The 21275-nt window shown below is 34.5% G+C and overlaps 1 protein-coding gene across 1 annotated transcript in view; it reads left to right on the forward strand.

The window, feature by feature from the left end:
* Positions 1-10146: 10146 nt before the first annotated feature.
* The window catches only part of LOC138335329 (rho-related BTB domain-containing protein 1-like), a 28772-nt gene continuing 17643 nt past the window's right edge, over positions 10147-21275 (forward strand). The window contains 2 exon segments of the mRNA XM_069284367.1: positions 10147-10305; positions 20484-20744. Coding sequence (XP_069140468.1) covers positions 20541-20744 — 204 coding nt within the window. The 5' untranslated portion in view covers positions 10147-10305; positions 20484-20540.

The raw sequence follows: 21275 nt of genomic DNA on the forward strand, positions 1-21275 counted from the left end.
ACAAAGACAGAGGGTTTGCCTATAAAGGGTAATTCTGAAATACATGAATACAGTGGACTCGTGATAATCTGGATCTGATTTAATTTGGAAAACCCACAACCAGGCCAGAAATGTCAGGGAATGAATTTTATTACTGACTAATTAACAGAATCTGGCCCTCTAAAAAATATATGGACACCCCGTTTGGGGGGGGGGGGGGGGGGGGGGGGGGGGGGGGGGGGGGGGGGTGGGGGACCTAAGTGTTCAGATTATCAAAAGTCTACTGTTAGTATTCAATTGATAATTTATATTAGAATTTTAGTTAACTAGAAAGAGACTTTAATGATTTGGTAGAATTAAATACATGCACTTTAAACCAAGGACGTATATGAGAAGGATAAGTCACACTTGATTTTGGGCAAGTACAGCGCAGGAGGTTTGTGCTCTGACCGTGACGTTGGGCGACGACTTTCTGAAGCGTGCTATCATTTCATGAGCTGCCATTTTTTTTAACGAAAATTTAAGACATTTCTTCTAAATCTTCCGTCCTTAAAGCAAGTACTAAACGTTGTGAAATTTAATTTACTTTACATTTTTGATTTTTTTGACTGGATAAGACAAGTATTTGTACAGAAAAATGGTTTTTATTCCTGGTTCATAGGCGTCTCGCGTGATGTTTAGTAATGTAAAGAGACAGCGACGAATCCTTCTCACTTATAAATCCTTGTTTAAGCTAACTTAATTATTGTCATAGATAATTAGATTTCATTGCTGGGGAAAAAAACCTGGGTCATTGCTGTGGGAAAAATTCTGACTTCATATATAGAACATTAATACTACAATAGAGCTTTTACTTGTAAATCATGGTATAAAATCATTGGGGAAAAGTTGTTAGGCATGAAAAGGTTAATCAAGTTGTCAAAAAAACAGTTGGCAATTACCTTGAAAAATATGAAAAATTATAGTAAAATAAGAGATCTAAATATAAAAGAAGAAAGATTGAAACAGTTGGATGCCATCTTATATTAGGCATCTATCAAGAGATCTACCATGCATTGCATATTGTGAATGGCTGAGACTGATTAGTCCAATTTCTGTTACGTATATTTATAAGAGTACTCTTGGTTTTTATTATCGCTACGTAATGTCTTACATATTAATGCTGAACGACCATTATATAATCTTAGATTTGATTGACAGGAATGGAGAAAGGGCTGTTGTACAAGTAAATCAAATTGACAGAAGTGGGGAATTCCATTATAGGATGGAGAAGGGCTTGTTTAAGTTACAGGGAATAGATTTGACGGGGAATGGAGAAGGGCTTGTATCTTGAGATGGATTATGAAGTCATGGAAAGGCTTATTGTATACAGATTATCCAATAATTTTGTTGCTGCATTAATTGTAACGGTTAAGCTTCCAAATGATGAAATTCAGATTTCATATTTTGATTTTTTTTTACAGGGCTGATGTAGTACTCTTGGTTTTTAGCGTTGTAAAGCCAAACTCGCTACGTAAAGGGCTGTTGTACTCCGGGTCCAAATGGCATACTGAAATAAAAAATGAGTGTTCAACGACGCCAATTGTTGTAGCCGGTACACATGCAACAAGACATGCGCTTCTTGTACAAGGACCAAGCGATACAGGGGAAGGGTATGGAGAAGGGGCTGGAGAAGGGTGTTGTACAAGTAATGTATAACAGGGAATGGAGAATGGTCTTGTTGTACAAGTAAGTATACAGGGAATGGAGAAGGGACTTGTTTACAAGTACCACGGGAAGTAGTGTACAAGTATACAGGGATGGTTGTACCAAGAATGGGTTTTGTTGTACAAGTAAGTATACAGGGAATGGAGAAGGGCTTGTTGTACAAGTAAGTATACAGGGAATAGAGAAGGGTTTGTTGTAACAAAGTAAGTGTAACAGGGAATGGAGAAGGGCTTGTTGTACAAGTAAGTATACACGGGATGGAGAAGGGCTTGTTGTAACAAGTAAGTGTACAGGGGATGGAGAAGGGCTTAAATTGTACAAGTAAGTATACAGGGAATAGAGAAGGGCTTGTTGTACAAGTAAGTATACACATGGAGATAGAAGGGCTTGTTGTATGGAGAAGGGAAAGGGTTTGTTGTACAAGTAAGTATACAGGGGATGGAGAAGGGTTTGTTGTACAGTAAGTAAATGGAGGTTGTTGTACAATTACAGAATGGAGAAGGGCTTTTGTACAAGTAAGTATACACGGGAATGGAGAAGGGCTTGTTGTACAAGTAAGTATACAGGGAATGTAAAGTAGTATACACGGGAAGGGGCTTGTTGTACAAGTAAGTATACACGGGATGGAGAAGGGCTTGTTGTAAAGTAAGTATACAGGGATATGGAGAACGGGTCTTGTTGTACAAGTAAGTTGGAGCAAGGGCTACACGGGAAGGAGAAGGGGCTTGTTGTACAAGTAAGTATACACGGGATGGAGAAGGGCTTGTTGTACAAGTAAGTATACAGGGTTGTAATGGTATACAGATGGGGAAAGGGCTTTGTTGTACAGTAGTAAGTATACAGGGAATAGAGGGAAGGGTTTGTTGTACAAGGGATGGAGAAGGCTTGTTGTACAAGTAAGTATACAGGGAATGGAGAAGGGTCGTTGTTGTACAAGTAAGTATACAGGGATGGAGAGGGCTTGTTGTACAGGGGAATGTCTAGTAAGTATACACGGGATGTCGTGAGAAGGCTTGTTGTACAAGTAAGTATACAGGGAATGGAGAAGGGCTTGTTGTAAATTCCCAAATTCGATTTACGTCGCTTTCGTCGCTTACATCGAGCGGGCGCGCCGAGCCGTGACGGCCGAGCACACGGCCTACACAGGTAAACTTTACCTTGTGAAACGAGACTTACAGTACGTACAGCCGCCAGCCGATTGTACCTGTAAAATAATTATGTTTACAATTCTCTTTTCCCCTTTAAAAATACATATATCCTCATTATCCTATTCTCCTATCTTGTGTTGTTTTCTTTCCCGCGTCTCGTCATTTGAGCTATGCATTTTGCACTTTTTTTCGGAAGAGTTCCGATACGAGCGGTAACAAATGAATAACTGTCTAGGTTATGTGTAAAATATGTGTATATACACGGGGATTAACTATGACAAACAAATTATGTGTTTGATTATGTGCAATTACATGTATGTATATTCTTCTCACAAAATTTGAATTGTTGACGATATTAAAATAAGATCGTTTTCCATAAAATAAATAAATATTTGTTATTTACAGACGTTTTGAAAGATATTTTGCTGTTGCCTTTAATTGTAAAATGCTGATTAAGTGTTATACATAATGATCTGCTTTTCAGGTTTGCTGAATTGATTTGATATACATAAAACGACTGATATCATATTCTGGTAATATTTTATGTACTTTGTTGCATGTAATTCCAGTATTTATTTATTTCTGCGTTTATATTCAATGTTTCTCCGTTTATATTCGATGTTTCTGCGTTTATATTAACACATTTCGTCGCTTACATCGAGCGGGGCGCGCCGAGCCGTGACGCAAGGTAAGCCTAGTACTATACATGTATACAGCATATATACGTATACGTTAGATCTACAATTTGAGTTTTTAGAGTAAATGGTTATTCTAGCTTGATGATGTAGATATTTTCAGTTTCAAAACATTCCATTTACACCACTTCAAAAATTCAAACAAGCATATATTTAACTTTAGATTAGATAATCAGTCCAATTTGATAGCGATATCAAAATGATGTTCGGATCAGTCTGGACTGAGATTTAGATAGCATATGATGTAAATTTCAGTGTAATAAAAAAAGTATAATGTAACACTGTCTTTTTACGAGTAAAATCCCAAAATTTAGCATGAATATATCTAGAATCCGTGTTTTTTATTTCATTCAAACTTCTGCTATAACGATATGATGCAAACACGGCACCGTTTTTGAGTAAAAATAAAATGTGGACGGTTATCAGTTATGTGATATTGGAGTTACAGTACCGAACTTATACCGAAAATAATATGTATATCTATATTGTTGCCTTTGAAACTTTATCCATAACGTTTACTAAAAAGCAGAAAATACATCAATGGTATTTCTGATATTTGTTCCTATATTACAGTTTAAGTGTCGATTTAAATTCATTATTTCAAAATTATACTAAATCCTTAATAGTATATTCATTGTCGACCGTTTTGTATATCATCATACCGAGATTTAATAGTATGATATATGAACATTTATCGTATAATCCAAAAAGTAACCACATACAGTGTTCAAATGAAAATTGAAATTATTCGTATACAGGCATTAAGAATAGATATAATATCTTGTACCTTTTTAAAAATATACTAAGTGATATTTAAATATAAGTATATTTAGTGTGATAATGTTGTAACCCTTCTTGTATGACTATACATGTACATTAAGATTCGAAACGGTGAAAATACATGCTTAGAATTTTTACTAATACCTTAGAAATTACTGGAGATTGCTATATGCCACGATTTCGTAATTACAGTCTAGACTGGGATAATTTTTAGGTTAAACCTTTAGTTGAACTAGTTCTTAGAACCATTTTTGTGTTTCTGAATAAGTCACCTTCCATTTTTTTGTTTTACCTGCGTACGACATATATATATGTAATATGTATTCCTAGGTATGATCAGGTATATTTTATTTCCATTTGCTTTTACATCTTCATTCTAAAAATGGAGGTGACAATAAAAAAACCTAGAGCATAGATGTACGGGGTTTCCATAATTCAAATCACAATCCAATTAACGGATGTCCTAACCTGATTGACAGTAAGACAATAGCAAATACCCGATATAGTCCACCGAATAGCAAATCGCCCCGCGGCCAGGTAATTACAGGTGAGTTCGATGAATGGCGTTGTGTACAGGTAAATAACATCCTGGTCAAGGTATTACATAACCATCAAACCAAAGGCATGGCTAATTATATATCTATAATGTCGGTGTATCTACTAGTATATCGATTAAAAATTGAAAGCGACAGCACGGTCTGAAAAAATAGTTTGTTTTGCTTAATATCTCAATATTTAGATCTTTTATAATATCGAAAGTAAATTCTTTCTACCACATGTTGAAACGTTTTACGGTATTGTAATAAATTTCGATTTATTCGGTTAGCAACACACAACACAATGTTTGTAATGATAAATCATCGGTGTGTACGTATGTCAAGCATCATATCCTTGATGCTTTAATCAAGAATTTCTTCAATTGTTACGTAAAATTTCATTCTACAGTCACAAACTTTGCAATTCACAATGTATCAAAGATACAGACTACAGGAAAATATTATTTAATTAAAGCGTATTCGTTGCTGAACTCGACAAAAAATCGGAAACTTTTATTTCTGTGTGGATTTTCTTTCATAATTACACGAAGATACCTGCTATTAGAGCACAAATTAGAGTATTTGAAACATCGAATTTCACTCTTTTAGTTATTTATATTCGAGACAAAGTTATTGTACGATTAACTTCACTCAAAAGTAATCATAAAAAAAAATCTTTGATCGGCTTTTCCTGTGACCGTCGATGTAAGTGATAGCACATAAGTTAAAGTACAGCAATAAGCCACGGACTATTGTGACGTCACAAGGTTTAGGGCTAGAAAAATATGCATAATCGGTGCGGTCAGAAAATTTGACCTCGATATCGGCGGTTTACAGCGGCACGGAGAGGTTTCTACACGGTCTAATAAAGCGTTTTCCAGCATAAACTGAAATTATCATTTTTGACTGCACAAATCCTTTAAATATATCATGGAATTATAAATGCTTATAAATCCTTGTATATATGTAATCGTGTTCCGTATTTTATTAACACTTTTTGAACTTGATTTAGGCCTAATAGTTATCGGACTAACGCACCATTTTATCATAATAAAAATGTAAATGTGTACAGATTACCGAGTACCCGGATGTACTGTTACGTGAATCTCCTAAAATTGCTGACTTGCAATATGGCGTGTGTGTCAATGATTATATATATAAAGTCAAGTGATATATTTTATATGACAATTTATAAATACTTGGTACTGAAACCACCCCCATTTTGTATCCCAACATCGTCAAAAGTATCATCAAGGATTTATAAGTGAGAACTGTCTCTTTACCCTACTAAACACCACGCGTAACGCTAGACGAACCGGGAAATCGAGTCCAACGAAACACCAATGTAAAGTTAATAAAATTTCACAACGTTTAGTACTTGCTTTAAGGACGGAAGATTTAGAAGATATGTCTTAAATTTTTGTTAAAAAATACGACAACTCATGAAATGACGCTTCAGAAAGTAAGACGGTAACCCTCGCACCCACAAGCTACATCAAAGGCTGCGCCGGCGGATATCAAAGGAAAATGAGTCGTCGGCCAACGTCACGGTCAGTACACAAACGCAAAAGCTCCTACGTCGTACTTGCCCAAAACCCAGCGTGACATTATTCACCTCACAAACGTCCTTGGTATCATCAAGGACGTATTTTAGACAAAAATCCTTAGTATCATATTATCATCTTATTATAAGCGACCGCGGTGTGAAAAAGTGCTCACAGAAATTAGACATACACTACATATGAAACTATATATACTATGGTCTCATTAAATTATTAGGTAGCTGTATGACTGTGTTTCTGGTGTAAAAAATCATACACATATGATCGCATTGAAAAAGTGTATACAACTATCGTCGGCCATTTTTCTCACTTCGAGCTCCCCAAAATGCATACGCATCCAATTCGTAACCCCGCAGGGTACCGCTAGCTAGCTCCTACCCGTGGTGTCAGGATGGCCCCAATAGGGCAAGCAATATAGCTAAATTTGTTCACGGCGTCCATTATCTGTGGAGTTAATTAGTCGGATGACACGTGTGCGGTACACAGTACACCTGAGAGGTGTATCTATGGCGACAACATATAAGTAAATGTACAGGTAATATAATTCACCTGACAGAGAGAGAAGAACATATACTGGCAATAAGGTTTTTTTTTTTGTAAAGTTCATTCTTTGTAAACCCCCATTAAAGTGTACTGGGTTAAAAGGGGTCTTCCCGAACTTCACTGACAATCTAGTCTCTGTCTTTCGTTGATTAGCATTTTGAGTATATAATTTTTTGACAAATGTATAGCACAGTGATCGTTCATATGATATTTTATGTTTATCATAGTGACGTTGTGTATCGATTACGTCACGCACTAAATATAGCCTTGAAAAAATTGCTAGCCGTTGTTCGGTTAGTGTTGACACAATATTCCATGTTAATGTGTATTTTATGGTGTAATAAATAACATGCCAGCTATGATAACTCCCAGTAACTGGGTTTCGAAAGGTGTGCTCTTAAACTGAAAATTGTATGAAAATTCTGTTATTATGTGGCCTTCTTATTAGTGCTTTATTCGATTCGTGCCATGACGGTTCATCAGGATATTTATTCAAATCAATATTATTTTCAATTTTGTGTCTCTTTTTTTAGAAATAAGATATGATGATTAATACAGACATCGGTATATCCGATGTCATTTCCTATAATCAGCCAATCCTTTATAAAAAAGCCATTTTCATGGCTACCCAAATATCACAAAAAGACCCACTCGAAAATACGCATTTATATATTACGAATTATATATCTTTAGCATGAATAAAAACAACTGAAAATTGACACGTGTATACTATTTATTATTATAAATAATTGACGAATACTTCTTAAAACTAAACATGTATTTAATCAGAAACATATATGTATAATTGTTTCTGACAATATGAATTAAATTTTATCGTATTAGTTCACCAGATAAGTTTGGCCTCTATACTGGCATTACGTGCAACAAAGTACATCAAATAATTACCAGAATATGATATCGGTCGTTTAAATGTATATCAAATCAATTCAGCAAACCTGAAAAGCAGATCAATATGTATAACACTTAATCAGCATTTTACAATTAAAGGCAACAGCAAAACGTCTGTAAATAACAAACATTTATTCATTTTATGGAAAACGATCTTATTTTAATATCGTCAACAATTCAAATTTGTGAGAAGAATATACATACATGTAATTGCACATAATCAAACACATAATTTGTTTGTCATAGTTAATCCCCGTGTACATTTGTTACCGCTCATATCGGAACTCTTCCGAAAAAAGATGCAAAATGCATAGCTCAAATGACGAGACGCGGGAAAGAAAACAACAAAATATACATGTAGGAGAATAGGATAATTAGGGTAGATGTATTTTTAAAGGGGAAAAGAGAATTGTAAACATAATTATTTTTCAGGTACAATCGGCTGGCGGCTGTACGTACTGCAAGTCTCGTTTCACAAGGTAAAGTTTACCCGTGTAAGCCGTGTGCTCGGCCGTCACGGCTCGGCGGCGCGCCCGCTCGATGTAAGCGACGAAATGTGTTAATATTAGCGCAGAAACATTGAATATAAACGCAGAAACATTGAATATAAACGCAGAAAACATTGAATATAAACGCAGAAATAAATAAATACTGGAATTACGTGCCACAAAGTACATCAAATATTACCAGAATATGATATCGGTCGTTTATTGTATATCAAATCAATTCAGCAAACCTGAAAAGCAGATCATTATGTATAACACTTAATCAGCATTTTACAATTAAAGGCAACAGCAAAATATCTTTCAAAACGTCTGTAAATAACAAATATTTATTTATTTTATGGAAAACGATCTTATTTTAATATCGTCAACAATTCAAATTTGTGAGAAGAATATACATACATGTAATTGCACATAATCAAACACATAATTTGTTTTGTCATAGTTAATCCCCGTGTATATACACATATTTTACACATAACCTAGACAGTTATTCATTTGTTACCGCTCGTATCGGAAATCTTCCGAAAAAAAAGTGCAAAATGCATAGCTCAAATGACGAGACGCGGGAAAGAAAACAACAAAAGATAGGAGAATAGGATAATGAGGATATATTTATTTTTTAAAGGGGAAAAGAGAATTGTAAACATAATTATTTTACAGGTACAATCGGCTGGCGGCTGTACGTACTGTAAGTCTCGTTTCACAAGGTAAAGTTTACCTGTGTAGGCCGTGTGCTCGGCCGTCACGGCTCGGCGCGCCCGCTCGATGTAAGCGACGAAATGTGTTAATATTAGCGCAGAAACATTGAATATAAACGCAGAAACACTGAATATAAACGCAGAAACTCTTAATTCTATCGCCGAATCTGTTAATTTCACCGTCGCATCGGAAAAGTTTGGCGATTCCCAACCTCCGACAATGTAGCAATAAATAGCCGTGCACGTAACGAAGTTGGGTAATTGTGACTGATACCCTCTGTTATTCGGCCGTCAGCCGTCACGACCCACGGCGGACAGAAAAATACTTAATTTTACGGCAGAAATACTTAATTTTATTAATCGAATTGGAATTCTGAGGAAAAGTCTTAATATAAAGGGTTAATACTGAATAAAAAAGCACATATGCTAATCCTGCCGAAACTTGTTAAAAATTAAGTATTCTGCCGTTATTCTAACAAGTTTCGGCAAGATTAACACATTTTGGGTTACCAGTGCTTGAAACCATAGCTACTACAAATGTAGTTAAGATTAAGTAACAGTAGATTCTTAGTAACAGATATACTCCCGAAATGGTGGCGAGCTCTGGTCTGATCTGATGATTCATCCAGTAGTACATGAGTCAAATACCCAACAGGTGGATTTAAGCAGTCAGGTATTGGATCGATATCATGGACCCACTGACCCGTATTTGGACTAAGACAATCCCAATAACACAAATCATGTATTCATATCATTACATTGACGTTGACTTATACTCCTTATCATATTAGGTTATTCAATTAATTCCGATTTCTTCGAAATAAATCCCAACATTTAACCGGAAGTAAACATCTGGGAGTGACACCGACAAGAAAATGGGCGGGTTGGCGACAAACAAGCAGAAATCTCAGTTTTGCATGGATTTGGGCCGCGCTTGAAATTAATCAAGCTTATTTATCAGATTCAAAATGATCAGTCTCACCAGTCCGTTTCCGACTTTTCATCCACAACTGCCCGATATGCCTTGATAAGTGCATCTTGGTTTTTCCTCATATCAAGCGCCATCCTGCTTTCAGCATGTGCTTGTGTACTACGTCATCAATTCGAGTGTAGTGTCACAGTTTGCTCCCTCAGGCATAATCGAGTGCGATTAATATCCAGAAAGGAAAGTTGGCTTGTTATGACCGTCGGACATCCTTTGGTCAAGATCAAGACACGCTTGACTGACTGCGGCTTAACCTGGTAATTATCACATTGCGTCATATTGAATGGTCAATCGGTAGGTTGTTTATAACGGTATACTTGCACCTTGCTGTCAGTCAGCTGTCAGTCACGGCGGCCAGGGTTTGTTTACAAACATACTCAGTGAAATATGAATGGCGCTACATAAATAGGCTACGTAAAAGCCATTTCAGGGCAATATTACGAAACTCTTTGTTTCAACCTCTTTACTGTACTGTTAATATTTATGACTTTTATCGACTCTGTCCTTGTATTAGAATTAAAATAAGAAAAATAATGTATTATTGTATTAATAAATACGATTTTTTCAGTAAAGATCTATATATAAATTATAGGCTTATGCAGTAGACTTATATTTCCTAAAAATAGAATATATGAAACTTATATTATGATTGACGCATGCCATCGATGCTAAATGTAGGGAATTTTGTTGAGGTCCTCAGGAATTCAGGCCAATTTGTACATGCAAATACCTACATTTGTATATATATATATATGCAGTATTGCAGTACAGATTGTATATATATATAATATTGTTTTATTTGAAAATGCCAGGAAAACGGAAAATGCATGAAATAGGTAAGCCATAACAATGTACCATACATGTATTTTAATTGATAATATATTAATAAAGAATAGATAGTAAATTAATTAATTTATATGGAAAAAGTAACTCAATTCTAAACATATATACATGGCATGTATATTACGAGCAATTGAATCATAATAATACTATATTATAATCATCCTGAATCTATTGAATGTTAACCGACATTATATTTTTGATATCGAGAAAAGTAGCTCAATATGAATCTATATATATATAATGGCATATCAATAATACAATCTACCAGGTGAATCAAATATATTTAAAGATATACTCCACCGACGACAGAGCATATATGCTATTCATCATTTGCACAATAAATGCTGTTTAATCATGCATAAATATGTCTAGTTAGCACAAAAAATAACATAAAATAATTTATTTTGGCTTTGGTGCATGCGTAATCAGTAATTCAGCATTTCCATATAGGATATAGTGCCACAGATTTTTTCCAGGATTCAATAAATTATTTTTCATATTTCTAACTTGAAGTGAAATAAGAAGCTCAAACTTTTCAAAAGTGGTAATGGTGTAAAGTAAGTATAACTTTTGTAACTGAAGAAAAATTTTAAATCGTCTGCTTCTGTTTTTGATAGTGAAAAAATACCATTTGTCAGAGGTGGTGCATCTTTAATATAAAACTGGAGTTTATAATTAACTTGGTCAATAAATATACATACCTATACATATATATACCCATTCTAGTTTCTGGCTGGATTAGTTTCTCTTTTATTTGTGATATAGAAATACAACTTTCAAAAAATTATTTGTTATAATTAAATGCATTGAGGAAAAGCATGATATATAATAGGCATATACTACATATTTTGAAAATATATGCCTGCATGATGATTAGTACATATGACTTAATAATATGTATAAGTCATTGACAGTGCTCAGCTAAAGTAAACATTCCCTTATTAATTCAAAATTCTATCTGAATATACAGTACTGATTTAATGAATATTTCTTTTTATGAATTAAGTAGAAAAATAATATTAATGAAGTTAAATACTAGCTGATATAAGATATTTATTTGTAGTGGCTTAATAAATATTTTACTTTTTATTCAAATAACTTTTGATAAATTGTTTAAGCTAATCATATCGATGAAGCTGAGACAAAGAAAAAAAGTACAACCTGTGAAGTACCTATATTATTTAAGTTTAACTTCAATATATATACATATTCTTGTACACAGGTTCAAACATGTTTTGATGAATTTGGTTTACGAATGTGTCCTTGTTAATTTAAAGGCTATCTGAACAAATAGGTAGTGTATGTCACTATGACACCTTCCATTGTAGTTCAAGTGTTATGTTACTTTATTGACTTTTAGATCCCAAAATCAGTCAGCTATGCATGAATGAACAAGTTGTTTACATGTAAGATCCGAGTCTATGAGAGACTAAATTTGACCAAGAAAGATCTACAAGATTAATGTACCAATAAAGTTCTCATTACAAATGCATGGTTTGCAGATATAAATACAAGCAACAGGCCACCAATGGCAGATAATTTTAAATAATCTCTATATGGAAATACCTGAAATATGAGAGCTCAATCAGCTAACTTATATAGTTATTGTGATTGAGACAATCGCAATACAGTACAATATGCCATGGAAGCTTAACAAACAAGGGGAATTTAAGGGGAGACAATTACTGGGAGTTGATTGGAAAATCTAAGGGAAGACAACTATAGACTATACTTGTAAACTCATTGAAAAATCTGAGGGGAACATGCATTTGTACATAATCACTATACATGGAAATTTATTAAAAAAATCTAAAGGGAGACTATTGCTTTACATGGGAGCTAATTCAGAAATCTAAGGGGAGACAATTACTATACGAGGGAATTCATTAAAAATGTAAGGGGAAATAAATACTACACAAGTAATAAGGTTATTGAAAAATTGAAGGGGAACATGTACACAATTACCATATGTAGATTATGTACCATATATAAGTGAAGACAATAACCATGCATTTGAACTCATTAAAAAATATAAGGGGAGACAACTACCATACATTGGAGCCAGTTAAAAATCAAAGAGGAGACAATAAACTTACACAGGAGCTCAATGAAAAATCTAAGGGGAGACAATTACTGTACATGGGAGCTCATTGAAAAATCTAAGGGGAAACAATTACTATACATGGGAGCTCATTGAAAAATCTAAGGGGGAACAATTACTATACATGGAAGCTCATTGAAAAATCTCGGGGAGACAATTACTATGCATGGGAGCTCATTAAAAAATCTCAGGGAGACAATTACTATACAAGGGAGCTCATTGAAAAATCTAAGGGGGAATAATTACTATACATGGGAGCTCATTGAAAAATCTAAGGGGGAACAATTACTATACATGGGAGCTCATTGAAAAATCTAAGGGGGAACAATTACTATACATGAGAGCTCATTGAAAAATCTCGGGGAGACAATTACTATGCATGGGAGCTCATTGAAAAATCTCAGGGAGACAATTACTATACAAGGGAGCTCATTGAAAAATCTAAGGGGGAATAATTACTATACTTGGGAGCTCATTGAAAAATCTAAGGGGGAATAATTACTATACATGGGAGCTCATTGAAAAATCTTAGGGGGAACAATTACTATACATGGGAGCTCGTTAAGAAATCTACGAGGTTAGACAATTACTATTCCGTCTTTGCATATTGCAGAGTTAGCTCCCTTGCGGGTAGGTATCGATTGTGACGTCATTATTTTGTGAGCGCAATTCATGTCGTTTTCTCCGAGAAGTATGTTGTTACACTCGTAAACACATGACATAACAATCCATACCTACCCTTAAGGGCAGATAACTCTGTAATATGCAAATAAAGAATAGAGAGCTAGTTCATAAAAAAAAAATTAAGGGGAGGCAATTACCATACATAGAAGGAACTCATTAAAGGATTATAAGGGGAGACAATTTGTATTAACATAAGGAACTCATTAAGGAATCTAAGGGGAGACAATTACCATACATATAAGGAACTCATTAAGGAATCTAGGGGAGGCTACTACTATACATATAGAAACTCATTAATGTATCTAAGGGGAGACAATTACTATACAGATAAGGAACACAATAAGGAATCTGAGGGGAGACAATTACCTTATAATATAAGGAACTCATAAAGGAATCTATGAGAGGCAATTACCATTCATATAAGGAACTCATTAAGGAATATAAGGGAGAAAATTACCATACATTTAAGGAACTCATTAAGGAATCTGAGGGGAGACAATTACCATACATTTAAGGAACTCATTAAGAAATCTAGGGGAGACAATTACCATACATATAAGGAACTCATTAAGGAATCTAGGGGAGACAATTACCATACATGTAAGGAACTCATTAAGGAATCTGATAGGAGACAATTACCATTTATTTAAGGGACTAATTAAGGAATCTAGGGGATATTATTACCATATATAAAAGGAACTCATTAAGGAATATAATTGAGACAGTAACTATACTTGGGAGCTCATTAAGAAATCTACGGAGTTAGACAATTACTATAGAGAGGTAGCTCATTAAAAAAGTTAAAGGGAGGCAATAACCATACATTTAAGGAACTAAGGAATTAAGGAGACTTAGACATAGAAATCTAGGGAGACAATTACCATACATTTAAGGAACTCATTAAGAAATCTAGGGGAGACAATTATCATACATTTAAGGAACTCATTAAGGAATATAATAGGAAACAATTACCATACATTTCAGGAACTCATTAAGGAATCTAGGGGAGATCATTACCATACATAAAAGGAACTCATTAAGGAATATAATTGAGACAGTAACTATACATGGGAGCTCATTAAGAAATCTACGGAGTTAGACAATTACTATAGAGAGCTAGCTCATTAAAAAAGTTAAAGGGAGGCAATAACCATACATTTAAGGAACTCATTAAGAAATCTAGGGGAGACAATTATCATACATTTAAGGAACTATTTAAGGAGTATAATTGTGAGATTTCTGTACATAAAAGGAACTCCCTTAAGGAATCTAAGGGGAGACAATTATCATACATATAAGGAACTATAATTAGGGAATCTAAGGGGAAACAATTACCATACATGTGAGTTCATTAAATATCTAAAGGGAGAAAACTACCATACATTGTCTGTTTTCGATGTTGTTTATGTGTCCCCTGCAATGCAAGAGAAACACTTAGGTATCACTATGTCCGCGTCGGGGTCGGTGTCAGTGTCAGGGTCGACGTCCGGGAAACGGTTTCCGTGCGATAACTTAAGGTTTTATTGTCCAATTTCAACCAAATTTGGTATGAAGCTTTATATTAATGAGATCTAAAATATATTAATGAGATCTAAAATGTGTTTGATAATGGTCAAAATTCGTCAATATTTGCAAGAGTTACGGGACTTTAAAATTGTCAAAACAGATAAATTCATGGTTTCCGCTCGATCACTTAAATATTTATCGTCCAATGTCAACCTAATTTCATGAAATGTTTTATATCAATGAGATCTTAGATGACTTTAATAATGGTCAAAATCCGTCAATATTTGCAAGAGTTATGGGACTTTAAAATCGTCAAAACAGATAATCCATGGTTTCTGCTCAATAACTTTAGTATTTATTGTCTGATTTCAACCAAATTTGGTGTTTTGCTTTATATCAATGAGATCACAGATGGGTTCGATATATATGTATATATATATATACTGCATAGTCAAAATCCGTCAATATTTGCAAGATTTACGGGACTTTAAAATCGTCGAAACAAACCAAATTTGGAATATTGCTTTATATCAATGACATCTTCAAAATCCATGAATATTTGCAAGAGTCACAGGACTTGATTACTTCACCTAATTAATTTATTATTAACAATATTTACAACTGTAAATAACTATTTTTTGTGATGATTTTGGAATTATTGTTTATTTGTACATTTCTGCTGTCACTTTGTAGGGTAGAGTTCGATCCATACAAGATATATAACAATATGTATATATATATATGCCATATCTATACAATAACAAATACATTGTATATATGTATGATATTTTCACAGGATAGAATTAATTAACTGACATACATGTATATTTATGCTAAATATGTATTTTCAGTTTGGTTGTTGACTTTCCGTTGTATAATTTCTGTGATCTTGCATCATTATGAAGAATTATATATATACCTATATTGTGATGTTGTTAATTCATCATGTGTTAATTATGTAAATTTCTCTCACGTACATGCAGTTAGCCTAAATTCCTCCGACATGACTGTATATATATATAAGTTAATGTTATTTCTCTGTAGTGACATGTTAAATGTATGACTGACAGAAGACTTAAGTTATATATATATATATATAAAGATGTGTTCATTCTATAGATTTATCTATCCAATCCACCTGAAGGCTGTCTGACTGTTAATATGTTCGTTTACTCCTAATTTTCATATGATGATATTACTTATAACCCGGTCGAGTTTCTCCTAATGCTTCAGCCAATACTGCACCCATTATGCACATAAACACAATTAAACTTACAGGCAGTGATACAGACCATGTGTGATCCTGGAGTAGTCATACTCATCCAAAATCATATGCTGCATATGTTTATTATAGAGCTGTGCAGTTGCTATCGATTGTTGCGGTAACAGCGCAATCCCATGTATATACATGTATATCCACCATGCTTTAAATCATGCTGCATAAGTACATGTAAACTGTATGCTGTGCAGTTGCTATTGTCACAGATATGTGGTTGCAGTATGATCCCAGTATATAGCTACCATGCTGTAAATCATGCTGTATACGTACTGTACATGTAAAAAGTATGCTGTGCAGTTGCTATTGTCACAGATATATGGTTGCAGTATGATCCAAGTATATAGCTACCATGCTGTAAATCATGCTGTATACGTACTGTACATGTAAACCGTATGTTGTGCAGTTGCTATTGTCACAGATATATGGTTGCAGTATGATCCCAGTATAGCTACCATGCTGTAAATAATGCTGCAGACATAAACAATGCTGTGCATGCAGTTGCTATATTGTCACATTATTTTGCAGCATGATCCCTGTATAGAGCGATCACGTTGTAAATCATGCTTCGTATATCCATAAACTACTAAATATGTGCTGTGCAGTCTTTGCATATTGCAGAGTAATTAGCTGCCTTGTTGATTAAGGTATCAATTAATTTTTACGTCATTATTTTGTGGGCAAAATTCACAAATTTTTTCTATGGCTTTCCTCCACAAACAAATTTAGTAATGCAGAAGTCCTGTGTTCGATCCCTGGCAGTCAGGCAGTGAATCATTGTGACCCCTGGAAACTGTCACAAAGATGAGTTAGTTCCTGGAGGGGGAGTATGTAACCCTGTTCAATACTAGCCGCAATATACCACTCGGCTATAGAGAACTTCGATTCCCTTTATTTATTAATTTAGCTGGATCGTGATCTGTGGCAGTGATTAAGTTTATTATAAATCCTGCACCCTGTTACAGTATATTTTCACCATGAACAGCTAGGCATCATATTTTGCTGATCAAGCAATAAGATTATGGTTTTTTTTGGGTACTTGATTTAAAAATTCTAAATAAAGTATATTAAGGGTGATATAATGTTTTTAAATCAGTGATGTATATTATTAGTAGGGTTCAGCCATGGTAAAGTGATATACATTATATATCAAGGGTAGGCTTTGCATAAGGATCAAGCAGACATTATGAATTAAGCCTTACGCTTGATTAAATAAGCGCTATAAAAGTGCGTAATAAGATTTCATGAATGATCGAGTGAATTTAATAAATAATTTCAGTCACGTACAACTGGGATTTGTATCAGAGTTAAACCTGATGAACTTATCTAGATACAACCACAATGGTCAGCAACACTGGTGGTCTCGAAATACACACATACCACATTTATTTTCGTTGTAATAAACACTCAAATGCTCTCTTGGTAGCAGAATTTTGTATTGGACTGACATAAACAGCTGTATTTTAGAATTTCAGCTGTGCCTCGATTCAACTGACATACATCTGATGTGAAACTTTGTTTAAAAGATAGGCATATTTGCAACATTGTTTGTATCTTTCAACTAAATCATGTACATGTACCGTATTCGACCCAATAAGCGCCCAGAGCATTTAAAAAAATTTGAAAAATATGAGAAGGTGCTTTTAAGACGAAATTATTGCAAATCTATACAGTTTTGTGTAGTTTGCCTCTTTATTTATGCCTGGGCAATTGATATTGAGACTTCAAAAAAGGGGAGGGGCACTTATAGGGACATGGGCACTTATTGAGTCGAATATGGTATGTTAATTTTTATTTGGAATGATGGATGTTGCTGAATAAAAAGTATACATGATCAGCATGGTAGAGATAGCAATAATAGAATCAATGCCTTTTCATTTTATTTATGTATATATAAAACAAATGATATCTCAAAAGCAACGATATAACAATGTTAGAAATTATTATGAACTATATCCTGGTAGTCATTTTTTGACTGAAAATCTCAAAATAAAATAAAACATCTATTCTGCTAGCCCGTGATGCCGACTAGAAGCTCAACCTTTAGTCTCTCACCATGGCATAATTAGTTTTTGCCTCGGCTAATTTCACCTGTTCTCTCATAAATTATTACTGATGTAGTTTGGACTAAGAACAATAAAGATTGTAATTGTTAGTGTCAGGGGAGTTGTTAATTTAATTAGGTCAGCAGGGTTACCGCTCATTATCACTATACCTGTAGGTCGGCATCAGGAACAATTTATTGGTATTTATAACATATTTTGCTGTAAAAGTTGCAATTTATTACCTAAATACTGCTGCCCTTCTGGTCCTGCTGCAGCACCACCAACATCCTCAGCCGAAGCCATCCCTAATATTATGTGTTTCGACTTCGTATTCAGCACACTCTCAGGATGGGGGGTCCACAGTGGTGAGTGTCCAGCTACTGTTGTCTTTCTTCATCCACACTCTGCATAAAGATCGTTCTGCTGCCTTAGCCATGCATTCTCTGCACCAAGTCAGGCGCACTGCTGCCCTTCTGGTCCTGCCCGACAACCCTGACTGTTTATTATTTATTCTTCAATATTCACATAGAAAACGCACAAAAAATCAGAAAATGAAAAAATTATTAAGGAATAATATAAAATCATGATTATATTCATGAAAATAGAGAAATCTCTTCTGAAACATCTTTATAACACGTAAAGCCAGCATGGCATTTACAATTGTATAACTGAAATGCTAGAGGAGGAATAAAAATATTCGGGGGCCACGGTGGCCTAGTGGTTAAGATGTCTCGACATATAACCACAAGCCCTTCCACCTCTGGGTCATGAGTTTGAATCCCATGTGGGTCAGTTCCCTGAGGTATGGACCGTTGGCTGGTGGTTTTTCTCCAAGTACTTTGGCTTTCTTCTGCCAACAAACCTGTCACAGCCTTTATATGACCCTGTCTGTTAATAGGATATTAAAATAATTAATAAAACCCTAAAACCCACCGGGATAAATCACAATCAATACTTATACGCAAGGGCAGATAACTCTGTGATATAACAAATATAGAATAGTTTAAGAAAGGAAATTGATGTTTGAATCATATGTCAGAATGGAAATGCAGGTAATTGTGGATTAGACAAGGGCCAGACAAAATTCTACTGTACGTGTATACAATCCTTCAGCTACACATATACTTATCATTAATTAATAAGCTTGTACACATTTCTTTTGTTTATGAACATATGCATCCAAAGTGTCTATGCATGGTCTAAATCTATATAAGAAATGTCTAATACTGTAAGTAGCAGTGTATAATTAAATTGTTCAGAAATTGTTGTAGGTGCATGTATGATGAATCTGACAAGGTGTCACGTTGTGTTTGTTTACATAACAATTGTTTTGGAATCAAGGTGAAGGACGTTACTGCACTGTCCTGAAGCTGTGAATCACATGTTAAATTAATGTTGCGTGTCAGTAAAATATGCTGGCTATACGTTTAAAGAATTAAGTAATGAATGACTGCAATTAATTAAGATTGTATATAGCTGTTGGTGTTTATGCAACTGATGTCAAAATTCTCATGAAATCACATAATTACCATCTTCTTGAAATTACGATAAAAACTTAACAATTACCGATAATTAATCACATAGAATTCGGTAACAGCATACAGTAAGCATGCATATACAATGTAGGCAATTCGGTCATTGTACAGGAGATATGAAATATATAACAGAGTTTATTCTATAATTACAAAGGTTTTGAGATCCTAAAAAAAATGTGGGTAAAGTACATTTTACTGTCGATTAGTCCCACCTCCAGTGTTTATGATGTCATAAAAATCATGCCAAATAATGACATCATAATAATTGGATGGTAGTACTTTTTGAAGAATAAATACAGGCCTCTGGGACTCTTGCAATAGCATGGTGTTTTACTGGTAGCTCTATATATTGCATGTGTTAAATTTATTTTTGTCTTTGCAACTCATGTGCATTATTTGACATTTAAGGACTTGAAACATCATGTCTTTTTCCCCTACATTCCAGATATGCCTACACCCGAAGGAGATATTTTGAATTGCTATCCTGGTTGTGTCCCGTAATATGGTAAACAAAGCACCCGTCGACATTAGTACAGGAAGTAGTCAGTACGAATATGTCAAGTGCGTGGTCGTCGGGGACTCTGGAGTCGGAAAGACATGTCTGGTTCGTGCCTGGGCCTGCGATACAAAGTACAGACTAGAACAACTGGTGAAGACTCATGTGTCCACTGTATGGGCTACTGACCACTACAGAAACGACAAGGAGGTCAGTAATGGTCAGTTAGGGACAGTGGTCAGTTGGGGAAATCATGTGCCCAACATTTCAGTCCATTATGTTTGCAAACATAACATAAAATTTTTCAAAAAAATATAGAAAGTTGTCGCATAAAATAAAGATGTCTTGAAAGTCAAGTTAATCATTCACCTGCAAGGGCTGATAACTCTGTAATATTTATGGATGAAATACATATTCCGGCTTTGCATATTACATTGTTACCTCCCTTGCGGTTTGGTATCCATTGTGACGTCTTTGTTTTGTGAACAAAACTCATTCGTTTTCAGTGAAAAGTATATGACATTGCATTCATAATCATATAATGTCACAGATCACTCTGTAATATGCAAAGACGAAATACATGTACGGTGAATTATCAAAAAAAGCAGTGAAGGCAAGTAGGGATCTATCACTCCTTGAATTCAGATAATTATATTTATTATAAGATAACTGTTGCAAGCAAAATCAAACAATACTTTTTGTACCGTACCCAGTAATGTAAAATGTAACACATGATATTTT

The sequence above is a fragment of the Argopecten irradians genome, chromosome 11, assembly GCF_041381155.1.
Source record: "Argopecten irradians isolate NY chromosome 11, Ai_NY, whole genome shotgun sequence".
NCBI classification, from domain to species: domain Eukaryota; kingdom Metazoa; phylum Mollusca; class Bivalvia; order Pectinida; family Pectinidae; genus Argopecten; species Argopecten irradians.